The 15,949-nt window shown below is 37.5% G+C and overlaps 1 protein-coding gene across 4 annotated transcripts; it reads left to right on the forward strand.

Moving 5' to 3' along the window:
• Positions 1–7,362: 7,362 nt before the first annotated feature.
• Positions 7,363–15,618, forward strand: LOC127158609 (zinc finger BED domain-containing protein 5-like). Of its 4 annotated transcripts, none has more exons than XM_051101675.1 (5): positions 7,363–7,511; positions 7,647–7,840; positions 9,221–9,261; positions 9,350–10,034; positions 10,425–15,618. In XM_051101675.1, exon 5 carries the CDS (start codon positions 11,468–11,470, stop codon positions 12,881–12,883), a length of 1,416 nt encoding a protein of 471 aa, XP_050957632.1. In that variant the 5' UTR covers positions 7,363–7,511; positions 7,647–7,840; positions 9,221–9,261; positions 9,350–10,034; positions 10,425–11,467; the 3' UTR covers positions 12,884–15,618. The 4 variants fall into 4 exon arrangements, with proteins under 4 accessions (XP_050957632.1, XP_050957631.1, XP_050957633.1 ...); XM_051101674.1 differs by having other exon boundaries at positions 9,350–9,673; XM_051101676.1 differs by lacking the exons at positions 7,363–7,511; positions 7,647–7,840 and adding an exon at positions 7,855–8,268 and having other exon boundaries at positions 9,350–9,673.
• The last annotated feature ends 331 nt before the right edge of the window (positions 15,619–15,949 follow it).

Raw genomic sequence — 15,949 nt, forward strand, 5'->3', positions numbered from 1 at the left:
GTCAGCGTCTGTTGCTACGATTGTTTTCACCAGTGACCATGTTGAATCAATGTTTGTCAATCCTAGAGGTTGTAAGAAATGACATATTATACTCTGTCGGCAGTCAACATTAGTCTGCATCTGTTGGTGTGATGTGAATTGGCCTTAAGGCGTCTTCATTCGTCTTCATCATGAGATTTACTTTCAAAGACCTGTCACTGAGTTCACACACATGGACAAAATGTGTGGACATGGCTCTCCCACTAAGATTGCGTGTACTTATTTGGACTGTCTGATCTTGGCCTTATTCGGAGTATAGTCTCAACCTCAGACGTCATGCCCACAGACCGCTGGCTAATTATCTGATGCATATCGGAAACACTTCAGGTGTTTCAAATCATCATCTGATTGGTGAATTCAGAGGGAGATGTGTGTGTTGCATATTTAAAGATGCAGTGACACCAAACCCCTAGTGGAAGAAGAAAGCCGTCATATTAACAAAATGTGCCAATGAAAGCTTATTTGGATTTTCAAAAATATGAGAAATATGTAAAGTTCACAACATAGACTCTTTAAAGTACGTCCAAGAGCCGGTCTGTTATTGTGGGGACATTTCCACATCCCAAACATAACGCAGCACGAAACTAAACATGATTGGTTGCTTTACCTTTCAGTCATATGGCTTTGTGAGCGGTCCATGGCCATTCAAAGCGACCAAGGTTTCTAGACATTTTACTGTCAGTCTGAAGGTCTGGCTACACAAGACTAATCTGATCTTGGCCAGATTATCCTCATTTGGAGGATAATCAGAAACTCAAACTGATTGATCTCTTGAGGTGCTTGGGGCTTTCAATAAATAAGGGTACTCCAAGTGCAAGACACAAACCCAAAACTAGTGAACCTGCATGTCTGGCTGGTCAGCAGAGCCCATGATTGTCAGAGATTGTGCCACAGTGAGAGATAGACATGATCATTGAATCACAAGCTCCCTCTACCAGGCACCTATATTCATAATTCAAAATGAACAAACACACACACCATGAACACACACCCGGAGCAGTGGGCAGCCAATGCTGTGGTGCTCGGGGAGCAGTTGGGGGTTCAGTGCCTTGCTTAAGGGTCTCACCTCAGTCGTGGTTTTGAGGGTGGAGCACTGGTTATTCACTCCCCTCACCTGCCAGACCTGAGATTTGAACCTTTTGGGTTACAAGTCCAACTCTTCACCATCAGGCCATGACTTCCCCCAATGTATTGTGTGCCCTCTACACTTACAGTGTATGTGGCCACTAGTATGATTTTACATTCTCAAATCAATGGCCTGTTGATAACCTTTCTGAGGGGGAGTGAGCTGGTTAAACCCCCTCAACCCTTCACATTGCTCACTTGGGACTTTGCTTTGGACCTAAAAGCTCTGTCAGTGCCTCTGTTCGAATCACTGCTGACAGCAGAATTATGAGCATGAAGTGTACTCGATGAAGTGTACTACTTCTATAAAGCGAGTAGTGGACTTGCAAGTGCTGTCTACTTTTGGCACTATCATTCAGCTTGCATAGATTTCAAGCTGAATGATTGTAAGGTTATTCCTAAACCCAAGAAGGGTTATGTGCCAAAGGTACACACAGTTTACAGCTCACATCATAACCTTGTCAGCAACTATGCAATATTGTCAGCACTGTTGCCACTTGTTTTGTCAACTTGTTCATTCTCAAAAGTACCATCAGTGCTGATTTCCCTGCTGGTTCTTCTGGCTATCCTCTACTTCCCATGACTGGATTCTTTCAGTAGAAGGAAACCCATTTTAGACAAATATCTCCATGCTTCTTTGAATCCATCCATCCATTCTTAATACCAATTACCCTCTGTAATTTTTCTTACATAGACAGTGTATAGAGAAAAACCCTCATTAATAGTTAAAAAAAAAATCCTTATCCTCCTATGGCATATGTTGTGTTTAAATGTATTTAGTGTTATTTATATATGATTTTATTAGTATTAAACTGTACATCCTTTACCAAATCTGATTTATTAATTCACTATTACACAAGTAGTTGTGGGTTTCTTCTTCTTCTTCTTCTTCTTCTTCTTCTTATTATTATTATTATTTTATTTGCACAAGAATGAAATAAATACAATAAAAACAAAACAATAAAGTACAATCCACTCCATATACTGTGCAGGGAGAGGCAGAAAACGCAAACGGCTTATTTAGAGCCTTTACCTGAACGATAAAGAAAACTAAAACAAAACTCATACAATTAAAGAAAACACAAAATTACAATAACAATACATTACAATAAATTACACAACATATGCCAACATATGTCCAAAAAAAAAATAAATAATAAAAAAAAATAATATGGTTCTTTTGACTTGTCATAATGTTTCTATCACCAACATGCTGGTGCCAAGTCTCACCACCAAAACTCCACGCCTAGTGAACGTAAAACATCAAACATCAGAAGACATACAAACTAAATGACACGTGTCTTTGTATTTGAGAACCAGTCTGATCACAATGAGAACAAACCTCGATGTCATTTTAACCATATAATACTGAAACACTATACAATAATGATATAATACATACAATACAAATGCTCCATGTTTTCCATGTACTTGTTGGTTAAATTAATAGGTCAAACTCAAAGACAAATATTAACATTTTAACCATGAAAAGGTTATAAAACCATATAAAACCAATGTGTGCCGAAGAGTTCAGTTTGATTAATGTAACCATAAAGCAAACAAAAAAAAACCAAATATGTATGCCCATATTCCGATAAAGTGAAAGTGACAATGTATTGTCAAGTATGGTGACCCATATTCAAAATTCCTCAGCTTTTAACCCATCACAAGTGCACACACAGCAGTGAGAAGTGCACACACACACTGTGAACACACACCCAGAGCAGTGGGCATGATTGCTCCAGCACCCAGGGGCATGGTGGGCTCCAGCTTTAGGGGTTCAGTGCCTAGCTCAAAGGCACTTCAGTCATGGTATTGAAGGAGGAAGATCTACATTTCTGACACACTGAAAGTGATGATAAAATGTATTGAGATAAAGGAATTTGTGAGGGTTCAGAAAATGTTAAATATGTGACTGTAAGAAGTGTGGCAACATGCATGGAGAAATTAAAGTACACTGTCAAATGTTTTAGACACTTGAGAAAAACAGTCCACAACAGAATGATTGTTGATTTATTTATTTATTTATTGTACAAATTAACCTCTTTTAACTACATCAAATCAGCTAATCACCCTTTTTAAAACAGCATTTGTTATAGTTTTTCTTATTTTGTGAGAATACTCACATGCATAGTACTGTATGTTTACATGAACTGAATAAGACAGAAGCCAAGAACCTTATATAAAGGTTTATAATAAATCTGAAAAATATCACATCATAAAAGCTGCACAATTTATATGTGTAATGAAAATGATCAGTATGTTTGTTCTTCTTATATACTTTTATTGTATAATATTTACAAGAATAAATGAATAAACCAAAGTGCTGTGTGAGTTCAGCTCTATTATTACCCACTAAACACACTAATGTTGTCCTTTTGCCACATTTGCATCATCGACTTAATTTACATTTTATGTGATCAGTGGAAACAAATGCAAATCCTCTTCTAGGTTTTATGAAAACAATCTCACATCTCTGTTGCCAGTGAAGTCACAGTATCTGCTCTTGTATGCAGTTTTCTAAACACTTCCTTAACCTTTGACATCTAAACACAGTATTTTTATGTTGTAGTAGTCAGTATCTCCCACAATGAGAGTTGTTGCTGACAATGCACTCAAACCAGACTGCTATTTCTTCCTTGTGTGCTGAAAACTGCTGAATTTTCATATGTAACTTGTCACACACATCTGCTTAATTACAAGAGGAACAGACTGAACAGAGCTTAAAAAATGAACAGAATGTCATAGAGAATGTCTTTACATACACAGGGGCTTTTAAGGGCCCAATTAGGCTCTTGATGATTCTTTGGAACCCATCTGTACCTCAGCAGAAATATGTAGAGAAATGTGACTGGGCTTCTCACTTTTTGCAATGTTTATAACGTCACCATCCTGGTGCCACAGCAACATTACTCTGATAGTAAATATAAAACTACAATTAAATTAAACAATAACATCAGGTGATACCTCTGCAAACTCAAAGAGACAAAACTGAATCTATGTATTTATGAACTAATCTGACAAGACTTCAATAGCATTGTGTTCAGAACGACATTTCTTTTTTTATCCCGCTCTTCTGCATTCACGTATCACTTTCTTTTCATCCACTGCCCCCTAGAGCCTATATGCAAGAACTACCATACATAACACTCACTACAAATCTATATTCAAACAGCTTAAATATATTACAGCATCAAGTCATAAAACAATAAGAAAAAAAAATCAAACTGAATGCATCAATATACAGTCATGTGAAAAAGTTAGGACACCCTATTGAATTCCATGGTTTTCCGTATCAGGACATCATTAAATAAAACTGGTCCTTGGCTAGACTTAAAATTTCGAAAAACTCAGATGAACAACAACACATGACAAATTAAACTGTAGCATTATTTACTGAACAAAAATAAAGCCAAAATGGAAAAGCCATGTTTGACAAAGTTAGGACACCCTTACTGTTAACATTGGAATTAAGAGGGTAAATAACAGTCAAGCACTGCTAATCAAATACCTTTGACTAACTGATCATCAGCAAGTCTGAGCGCCTCTATAAAACCATAAGCTTTGGCAGTTTGCTGGTCTGGAGCCTTCAGGTGTGTGTTAACACAATGCCAAGGAAGTAAGACATCAGCAATCATCTTAGAGAAGCAATTGTTGCTGCCATCAATCTGAGAAGAGTAATACGGTCATTTCCAAACAATTTGAAGTTTATTCACAAGTGGAAGACATTTAAAACAGACACCTCTCCTTCCAGGAGTGGACGTCCCAGAAAATTTACCCTAAGATCAGACCGTGTTAAGCTCAGAGAAATGGCAGACAACCCAAGAGCTACACCTCAGACTCTACAGGCCTCAGTTAACATGTAAATGATAAAGTTCATGACAATACCATAAGAAAAATATGGGACAAAAATAGCATGTTTGGAAGGCTTGGCAGAAGAAAGCCTCTTTTCTCTAAAAAAAAACATTGCAGCACAGTTTAGGTCTGCAAAGTTGCATCTGGGGCAACCGGCTTCATACGCCCACAGCAGGTTATGATTGGTCGATTGAGAGGCTCAAATCTGACTGGCTAAATAATTTTATTTTGTCCATGTGAACTGGGTTTCATGTGAATTTGGTTAGGCATGTGTGCATCGTGTCTTTTGCGTGAATTATTTTTGAGACCGAAATAGCTCCATAAAAAAGTGTGAGATAAGATAGATGTAAATAGCTTAACTAAACATTATTATTTTTATTTGACAGTTGCTTTACGATCAAAATTTTATACAACATAAATATCCAAGGGTGCACATTAATAAATTAAGATTTCTTTAAAATGAGCATTTCTTTCTGGCTACTTTGTATAGGTTTCTATGTAAATACTGGTACTTCTGACTGGGCTGAGGCTGGAATTTTTGCGAGTTTGAAGTAATATACGTCCATCAAATACTTATACTTTAAACTCGCTAAATTCCAGCCTCAGCTCAATCAGAAGTCACTCTGTGTCATTATCTCATTTTTGACCGAGATGGCTTTTAGCTGGTTTTGCATCTGAACTCTTCAAATGTTGTCCAGTTTCGCCATTCTGATCTGATATATTATTTCCACACATGAACAGCTACAAATCTGAATAACATAAAGTATTGTTTAATTTGTATCTTTGTTCTATTTATTTATTTGTGATTTTTCTTGTAATTTGTATATTTGTTCTTTTTGCTGACTGTTCACTAGTATTTAATAATGTTTGAACTTTATATTTGTTAGGCTAGTAGTTTTTGCTGATTGATTGTGCTGAAGATTGTAATCAAGAATTGTAAAGTTGAATTTAAAATGTTGGTGTCATATATGCTTATTTGTTAAAATACAAGATAACATGGGTGAAAAACAACGAAAACAACTGTTTTGCAATACAGCCAAAATATGTTTTCATAACAGTTAACAAAATAAAGCAATATGACGGAGAAGTATATTGGATGTTCAGAATAATTATTTTTTATGAGATGTGTAAAATTTAATGCATGAGAATGTTGTCAGTTACAAAAAAATCCTTTTCTACAAAAGATTATTTTTCCCTTTGAACAAACAGCAACGTTCAAAATATAACAGTAAAAAATTACATTTGATTAAAATATTCTTTCGTTTTTGTTTATCCAAGACTTCAAATTTTATGTATGTACAGAAATGTTCTAATGTTTTTTTTTTTTTTTTTTAACTGAGAAGTGTGTTTTCTTTTGAATTGTTCATTTATGGGCCTAGGTATTCAGCTCAAAGGAAAATATCTTTGTTTTTAATTATTATTTTTTTTTTTATCTGGCACTGCAAGTAATTTGGAAAACAAGAAAAAATAAACTTCTAGGGCAGGATGAAATAAGTGTGGTTCCTATGTTTTTGGGACTTGTGGCAGCTAGACTAAAAGTAGAGTTTGCTTATTATAAGTTGGTGGACCGTTTACCAAAGTTTGTAGATATTTAGGGTAAATGAGGTTTTGTGTACTTTACGTGAGAACAATGAAATGGTGTTGACTTTTTAAATATGTATGGAAAAAAGGTGTCTCTGCATGAAGTGTGAATAATTGTGTCAATTAAGAAGAAATTAAGAGAAAATTGTTATAATAAAGATGTATTTAAAATTCAAAAAAATTAATTCTCTCTCATGACATTGTATCAGATTAAACACACGTGCTGTCTAATTAAGTAAAAGCAAAGTAAATGTGTCTGTATATCTCTATCCACTATCAAAATAGATGTCTAAGATATTTGGTCCATATAATGCGATAATAAAAAACAATTTATACAAAATGCTCTGCTTTACCATGAAAGGCATTTCTTGGAATAATAACAATATGGAAAACCAAAGACAATTATTAACATTATAAAAATGAGAAGGACTGCATTTCTAAAGCAAAACAATTGTTATTTGTCCCACAGAGTGCAAAATAAAACAAACATGTAACACCCAAACCAATTTGCTGAAATAGCAAGCAATACATGTTTTTCTTCTGTGTGTTTCAGTGTCTCTGTGGTTCAAATGAGTCACTGGACATGCTGCATTTATGTCATTCTCTTGACGATAATAAGTGAGTGTGTGTGGGGGGGATGGGTGGGGTGGGGGGTTCCCATTTTTAGAGAAACAGGAATTCTTCAGTGGAAACAGGAACCACTGTGATTTGTTTCTTACTAAACACATGATCTGCCCACTTATTAAACACTTGCTCAGCATGTCTGGCCACTTAGAAGAACCCATTGGGTTAACAGAGAATATTACTCTTCACAGTACTTGTTCAGTCTGTCAGGATGAAGATGAGAGAGAGGAATGAGGCAGATCTTTCTGGACTGAGCTCAGATATGACAACCAAAACTCTCAATGCAGGTATCTGTCTCTCTCTGTTTTCTTCAGTAGAGAGTAACTGTTTTTCTGTCTGTTGGTGTTGATAAAACAAAATCTGAACATCTGAAAATCCAGACTGTCTTCAGCTCTTTCTCCCTTTCCTTTTTTTCTCTGTAGGTTAGAATATAGATGTTTCTGGAAATTCTGTATTTCGTCCTGCCCTTACAACAAAGTCAACACCTGACAGTGTGACACAATGACAATGACAGTGGGAATATATAAGACATTGTTCAGAGAAATGTTTTACTTGATCCAGAATACAACATTTTCACAGAAGATTTTTCAAAAGGAAGCTTTAATCGCATACTCACGTGAGTACATTTACTTTAATAATTTGCTGCCGTGTGTTTCACTGGATTAAATGGCGTATCGGACATAAGGAAAAGACATGTTCATTATCTGAAGATCCTTAAGAGTCAGAGTACATGTGAAAGCATGTGATAGACAACTTTTTTTGTTACATTTTTATTACATTTTCATTTGCTTCTGTGTGTGTAACAATATAAAATTTTTTAGCTTACAATTTACATTTCTTAGGGCAAAAAAAAAAAAAAAAAAACACCAGAGCAAAAGTCTATGATGTTTATGTTGACGTTGACGTTGCGTGTGTCTGACGTCATCTGTAGGAAGCCGCACAGCCCATTGTACCGGAAGAGTTGAAAAAGTAGTATTTCAATTTAATTTTAGAAATATTTACGTAAAATATATATTGATCATATTAGTCCACCAGGATGAACAGGTACGTTTGATGAGTTCTAAATTAAACGACATACACGTATTTCTCAAAAAGGAAGATCTGATGTAACGTTAGATTACTGCTTGTTTGGCCTGCTGTGTTTGGTTTGTCAAATGCTTATTTAAACTAGAATTAATAAAAAGGGGTAACTTTTAAACATTGTGAATGCATTAAAGAAAAATTATTATAAACTCGATTATTATGTTTATCTGCTGTGACTATTATTTTGATTTAGTTGTTAGCAATTAGCAATTAGCATTTTGTATTATCATCTTTTGTGTTTCATGTGTAGTTAGTTTTAGTAGTAGTATGATTTGCCCAGTTCTACAGTGAAATTAAGGTTTTACCAGTAGGGTAAGATGGCTGAAGAACATTTATAAATTATAACAATATAGCATTTATTGACATGGAAGAGACACTCCATCTTACACAATCTTACCTTTATGTTATGTGGGAATCAAAATGCATGAAAGATGCTGTTCAAGTTGATCTGAAAGTAGTTGAAGAAACTTCATGAATGTTGTTTTCATGCTTGTTTTGGTTGTCAAATGCTTTATTTAAACTAAAATAAAGTTTTTTAGAAACATTCATTAATGTTACATGCTTGAATGAATGGTTATGATTAAAAAAAATCATTTTGTATTACAAGTGTTTTGCTACCCAGTTTTGTATCAAATGCTTTAAACAAACCCCATATAGGTTGTCCATTCCAATGGCCCTATGTTAAATTGCCCACATGGATTTCATATATAGAATACAAAACCCATACAAGACCCATCTCGGCAGCTGTAATGCAGCTAATATCTGTTAATTGCCCACATGGATTTCATATGGGATTGCACTTGCCACTTGGTGGGACCCAACTGGGCAACATGTGCAAGACCCATCTCGGTCCCAGCTTTGAGTCATGCTATCCAAGTTGAGGAAGTTTAAGAAACTTTTTCTGTTTCTGCAGTTGCTGCTTCATCTGTGTATTTGCTGTGCTGATAAAAAATGGTGAGAACTAAAACTACATTTGATATTTAAATTTACCCCATATGTTTAAATACCAGACTGTGTTTATAGTTAGTTTGTATGATTTCAGTGTCTTTGCAGGTCACAGTACAGGCTGTTATTGGTGGTTCTGTTGTTCTGCCGTGTTCTTCAGCTGAACTTCTTAAACTTCAAGACATTGATGTGAGCTGGAGACATAATGACAGCAAGATTGTATGTGACATAATTCCATGCAGCACTTCACCAGTGACACAGGACCCAGAGAACAAGAACAGAGTTGAAACTTTCTCTCAGGAGTATCTGAAAGGAAATTTCTCCATCAAACTCAACAATCTTATACACACTGATGCAGGACAATACATCTGCTACATCAAAAACTCAAATGAACTTCAGACTGTAAAGCTGATCATTAATGGTATTTGAAACTATTTGATTAGTGCATAAACTTTTTTAATTTAAAGTTGTTTGTGTTGTAAACTCAGAAGCGAAGACCAGGAGACTCTTGGGTATCTTCAGCAGAGTTCTTTATTGAGAACGTGCTGCGTGGCGCTGCAGTCATCAAAAGTCTAATTAAGGCAGTGATACATTGTAGTTTATATACATTTAGGGGGCAGTGCTTAGATCTGGAGACAAAGCACCTGGGTGACAACCCCAAACAAAGCATGCAAATGAAGTATTCAGGTATAGCAAACTGCCACATTTCACCAGTCCTAAACTAATCAGCATAACTACTCGAAGACTGGGGCAAAAGCACCAAGAGCCATTACAAACAAAAGGTGAACATCTCAGTAATCTGGCTCATTTGACTTACAATAAGAGAACAGGAACTGGCAGGAACCTCTTGCTACAAACTTTGCTTGAGAGAATCATTTGTCCGATAACATCATATTTACCTTAAATGCTAAATACAATATATTTCACCTTATTTTTTTTTTTTTTTTGTGATGCTATAGCAGAACATAAGATCAGCATATTTTAAACAAATTCTTAAATTTGTAATCCTACATTTGCTTTAAATTGTAAATACTGCAAGACCTTGATCCAATATCTGAAGTTTACTAGTAATGTTCCAGTCTGAATACTGCTGTATATAAATTATAGATCGATCTGTTGCCTTTATCTCAGTGAGGTTTTTTTTTTTTTTTTTTTTTTTTCTTTTTTTTCAGGATCAATATCCACTGGACAGGAGAGACTGCTGCCATCGCTGCATTTGCTCTGGGTTTGCATTATACTACCTGGCTTATTTATAGTGGTTCTACTTTCATTGTAGTTTTCAGAAGAGAAAGGTGCTTAATTGGCCACGTGGCAGTTGAAAACAGGGTGGGTTCGGCCACTCATGAGGTTGTGAGCCTTTTTACTCAGTATGAACCAGTAATGCTAATGTGAATTAGCCAGTAATGAACCATGTGAATGCTAATCAGTGTAAGATGTGTCATACTGCACTAACTTCTAATTTGTAAAGTTTGGTATGAACCTGACTTATACTTTGGCTGATACTGTGTTCTTTAATAAAAAAAAAACAATTTAAAAAAATGTCAGAGTCAGAGACTGAGTTTGGTGCTTTCATTGTGGCTGAAGCAGCTTCATATAGAATATTAAATAAAAAGATTAATGAGTAAAGGATTTGTTTGAAAAACAGAAAACAGTTAGAATCAGTGAATGTGTGTGTTTCTGTGTTTTCCTTGTGCACACTATAAGGCTACCTAGCAATCTATAGTGATGTGCTACATCAGGGGTGCCCAACCAGTCGATCGCGGTCGACCAGTCGATCGCAGACTGCTTTCCAGTCGATCGCGAGAGTAAATTTCCCTCTGGTTTGCCCTTTCTCTTTCTTCACTGTTCCCACGCCTCAGACCTCAAATACATAAAATATTAACCTTTATAGACATAGTATTTCTTGAGTAAAGAAACGCTGTACTTATTTTAAAAAACAGTTCTTTATTTACCCTTACAAGATCACTGATTACATTCAGCTCTGCGCTGAAAATTGAAACCGACGGAATTAGTGGCTGAATTTGAAATCGCATACTAACATACTACTCATACTATTTCATATAAATATATGGCAGAAATAGCAAGAGTAGTATGCTAGTACGCTAATCTGAATTCAGCCAGGGTTTTAGCTAGGCACGTTACGTTATTAGTAGGGACTCACTGTTTAAGTGGAGAAGTTGAGAGAGCTGTGACTTCAGCAAAGTAAAACGCAACTATGGCAGAAGCCAAAAAAACGAAAACATATCATTTTCATTCAGACTGGGAAGAGGATTATTTTTTTGTTTATTCAAATTTGAAGTCCATCTGTTTTATTTGCAATGCGAGTGTGGCCTTACCGAAGAAGGGCAATTTGGAGCGCCATTTCAAAACTGTGCACAAAAGCTACGATGCAGATTTCCCGGCTAAATCAGCTCTACGCACCCGAAAAGTCCAGGAATTGAAGAGGCAGTTAGCAGCACAGCAGTCCATTTTCACCAGGCCAAACACAAAGGGTAAGGCTGCAACTATAGCATCTTATCGCGTCAGTCACGTTCTTGCAAAACACAAGAAGTCTTTCAAGAATGGCGAAGTTGTGAAAGAAGCATTTGTCGAGGCTGCAGGCGCACTATTTGGTGACTTTAAGAATAAAAGTGATATCATAGCTGCCGTTAAGGACGTGCAATTATTCCGTGGCACTGTTACACGGCGATGTGAGGGAATGGCAGAGGATGTCGAGGCGCAGTTAAGGAAGGATATTGAACAGTGTGAATGTTTTTCTCTTCAATTTGATGAGTCGACTGATGTTGTGGATGTGGCACAGCTGTGTGTTTTCATTAGAATGGTTTTTGGAGACATGGGTGCAAAAGAAGAGCTGCTCACCATTTTGCCATTGAAAGGACACACTAGAGGTGAAGATATTTTCCAAGCTTTCATGGAATTTGTCAACAAGACCCAATTGCCCCTCTTTAAACTCATCTCTATCACAACGGATGGTGCTCCAGCAATGGTGGGCCGTACTAATGGGTTCATTGCATTGTGCAAACAGAGTGAATATTTCCCAGACTTCCTTAATTACCACTGTATAATCCACCAGCAGGCATTGTGTGGTAAGATTTTAAACATGCAAGAAGTGATGGATGTTGCAATGAAGATTGTGTGTTCCGTTCGGGCCAGGAGTCTACAGAGAAGATTGTTCCGTGCTCATTTGGAGGAAACCGGTGCAGAACACACAGACCTGCTGCTGCACACGGATGTTAGATGGCTGAGTAGAGGTAAATTTTTAGCGAGATTCTGGGAGTTGCTGCCTGACATCAAAGATTTCCTGAAACTTTCAAAACATGCAGAATACACTCAGCTAGAGGACCACCAGTGGCTATTGGATTTAGCATTCCTGACCGATCTCACTGACCTGCTGAATGATTTTAATTTAGAGCTGCAGGGTAAAGACAAACATGTAATCAACATGATCAGTTCAGTGAACACATTTAAAAGCAAGCTACAACTGCTTTCAAGTAGGCTGCAACACTGTGACCTGCGGAACTTTCCTCACATGCAGGCAGAACTTCGGAGTCAGAGCAAAGACTTTGACAGTTCTGGAACTTACTGCCTGAACAAAAGTATCACAACCTCAGAATATGTGCTTTCAACTTGACAGCACTTTTCGGATCAACCTACCTGTGTGAGTGTGCTTACTCGCACATGAAAATCATCAAGTCAAAGTACAGATCTACAATGACTGATGACCACCTTGTGGCCTGCTTAAGGCTTGCAACCAGCTCCTACTGCCCTGACTACGAGAAACTAGCTGCCTCCTCCCAGTGCCAGAGTTCCCACTAAGGTAGAGAAATAACTTTATTGTCACTACAATTAGACTGTGTTTTATTATATATGGATTAGGGCTACTTTTCTGTTTGTTTTGTGCACATTAAATATGTAAATACGCTATGAGTAGCAACTGCCTTTCTGTTTGGACTGGTAGATCTCAGCACACTGACAAATTTAAAAGTAGATCTTTGTTCAAAAAAGGTTGGGCACCCCTGTTCTACATGGTTGTTTTCGGAATAGCAGACAAATTCAAGCCGATTCCACCCTCACGCTATTTTCACACAACAGATTGGCAGATCTTTTGGGATGCAGCAGGCACAGACATTGAGGAATACACAAACATCATCCCAAAAATCTGCATTAAAACTTTTCCAAACCAGAAACCCTGGTTGAGTGCTGATGTCAGGGCTAAACTTAAAGCACGTACTTCAGCCTACAACTCTGGTGACACTGAGGCATACAGAAAGAACAGATAAGATCTTCAGAGAGCTTTTAGGACTGCAAAAAGAGTCTATAGCAGGGGTGCCCAAACTTGGTTCTGGATGGCTGGTCTCCTGCAGAATTTAGCTCCAACCCCAATTAAACACACCTGAACCAGCTAATCAAGCTCTTACTAGACATACTAGAAACTTTCCAGCGGGTGTGTTGAGGCAAAGCCACTAGATGGCAAGATTAGCCAAAAAAGCGTAAGAGAGACCAGAGGCTGAGGCTTCACTACACTGAATAAACAGCTTTTTAGAGGAAATGGCTTATCATTTAATGAATCGACAGCCTATCTGCTAATCTTCAGCATGTTTTACACTAAAAAATAATTTTGGATTGAACTATTTTTATAGTTTACCATGAAAAAAAATGCAGTTTTATAAGAGAAGTCACTGACTTTTTGTGACAGGTGGGATTCAGCTTACGGCACTTCTCATTCATTCCTACGGTATCCGTAAACTATGGTATCTGAAGTTCAATGACGTCAAGGCTTTAATGTGATTGGTAATTAAGGGACACGTAATCCAAGTTAGCTGTTACGCTTTCTCCAGTAGTAAGTAAAACAGACCCTCTCATCTCCCTATAGTAAGAAAAACTCTGGTTGAGGCAAGCTGGAGCTGAACCAGTCCTCCAGGACCAAGTTTGGGCACTCCTGGTCTATAGTGACAAGATAGTGGAAAACTTTCAGGGATCTAATCCTAGATGCTTGTGGAATGGCTTACACTCAATCATGGACTACAGAGGAAAAAAGGATAGAACAACCTACAACATGAATCTGTTTGCCTCTTTGCCGGATGAGTTGAATGCCTTCTAAGCACGGTTTAAGGAGAACAATTCCTTCTCTGCAGTAAAACTGCCAGCAGATAATTACAGCTGTTCTCTTACTTTCTCCATGCCTGATGTGTCCAGATCATTTAGAGCAGTCAACCCATGCAAAGCACCTGGTCCCGATGGTGTTCATGGCCATGGTCTCAGATCGTGCACCACCTAGCTAGCAGAAGTGTTTACAGATCTTCAATCTATCTCTTAGACTGTCTGTGATTCCCACCTGTTTTAAGAAAACCACCGTCGTCCTTAAGAAGCCTGTTGTTACCTCCGTAAATTAGTACCGGCCTGTAGCATTGACCTATCGTATCAAAAATGGTTTTGAACACCTCATTAAAGACCACATCTGTTCTTTCTTGCCAGACACTATGGACCCTCTCCAGTTTGCATATAGGAAAAACAGATCGACTGATGACATCATTGCTCTAACCCAGGGTTGTCCAATCCTGCCCCTGGAGGGCCACTGTTCTGTACCCAATTAAACACACTTGAACCAGCCAATCAAGGTTTTATTTGGCATACTAGAAACTTCCAGGAAGGTGGGTTGAGGCAAGTTGGAACTAAACTGTGCAGGACAGTGGCCCACCAGGACCGAGTTTGGACACCCTTGCACAATGCAGAGTCTCATTACAAATGGAGATGAGGCAGCCTACAGTGATGAGGTGAGAAAACTATCACAGTTGTGCATGATAACAACCTCTGCCTCAACGTCAGCAAAATCAAAGAGATGATTGTGAACTACAGGAAGATAGGAAAGGTCAGCCATGCTCCTTTATACATCAACAGATCTGCAGTAAAAGAGTCAAGAGCATTAAGTTCCTAGGTGTGCACCTTTCTGATAATCTATCTGTCTCTGCACACCACATCATACACATGCCGAAGGAAGCTTAAGAGCTTTGGTCTCCCTCCCAAAATCCCTACCAACTTCTACAGATGCACCACTGAAAGCATCCTGACAGGGTGCTTTACAGTTTGGTATGGCAGCTGCTCACTCCTCGACCAGAAGGCCCTTCAAAGAGTTGTGAAAACAGCTGAAGTCATTATCAGCAACTCCCTACCCTACAGGACATCTTCCATCTGTGATATCTGAGGAAGGCTTGCAAAATTACTTCTAATCCCAGCCACCCAGCACACAGTTTAACAAACTAGTAGCCTCAGGCAGGTGATATCTGACTCAACCTGGTTTCTCCCAAGGCTTTTCCCTCCATTTCTGTCACTGAGTTTTGGTTCTTTGCAACTGTCACCTCTGGCTTGCTTAGCCTGTTTAATCCCATTTATTTCCATTTTTTTTTTTTTTTTTTTTTCCAGACATGAAAATACCCAGATGATGTGTCATTAGTAACCCAAAAGAAAAGTTTGTGAAGAACTAGAATCTAAAATCATATTGTGATATCTTTAAATATTTCTTGAGTTTTAGGCAAACACACTTTGGAGAAACAATATTTATGGCACTCAGGCTGGTATGTTCAATGCAGTTGTCTTGACAGAAAGAAACAAGATACAAGATTACTTGTTTCAACATTATTTGTTCTTCAGACATTCCTCCTTAAAAGAAAAGAAGTATCATATTTTTTTCAAACTGACC

Source organism: Labeo rohita, unplaced genomic scaffold (assembly GCF_022985175.1).
Source record: "Labeo rohita strain BAU-BD-2019 unplaced genomic scaffold, IGBB_LRoh.1.0 scaffold_160, whole genome shotgun sequence".
In the NCBI taxonomy this organism is placed as follows: Eukaryota; Metazoa; Chordata; class Actinopteri; order Cypriniformes; family Cyprinidae; genus Labeo; species Labeo rohita.

Excerpts from the sequence above, each read along its gene's own strand:
- LOC127158609 (XM_051101675.1), top strand. The coding sequence starts at position 11,468 with ATGGCAGAAGCCAAAAAAACGAAAACATATCATTTTCATTCAGACTGG.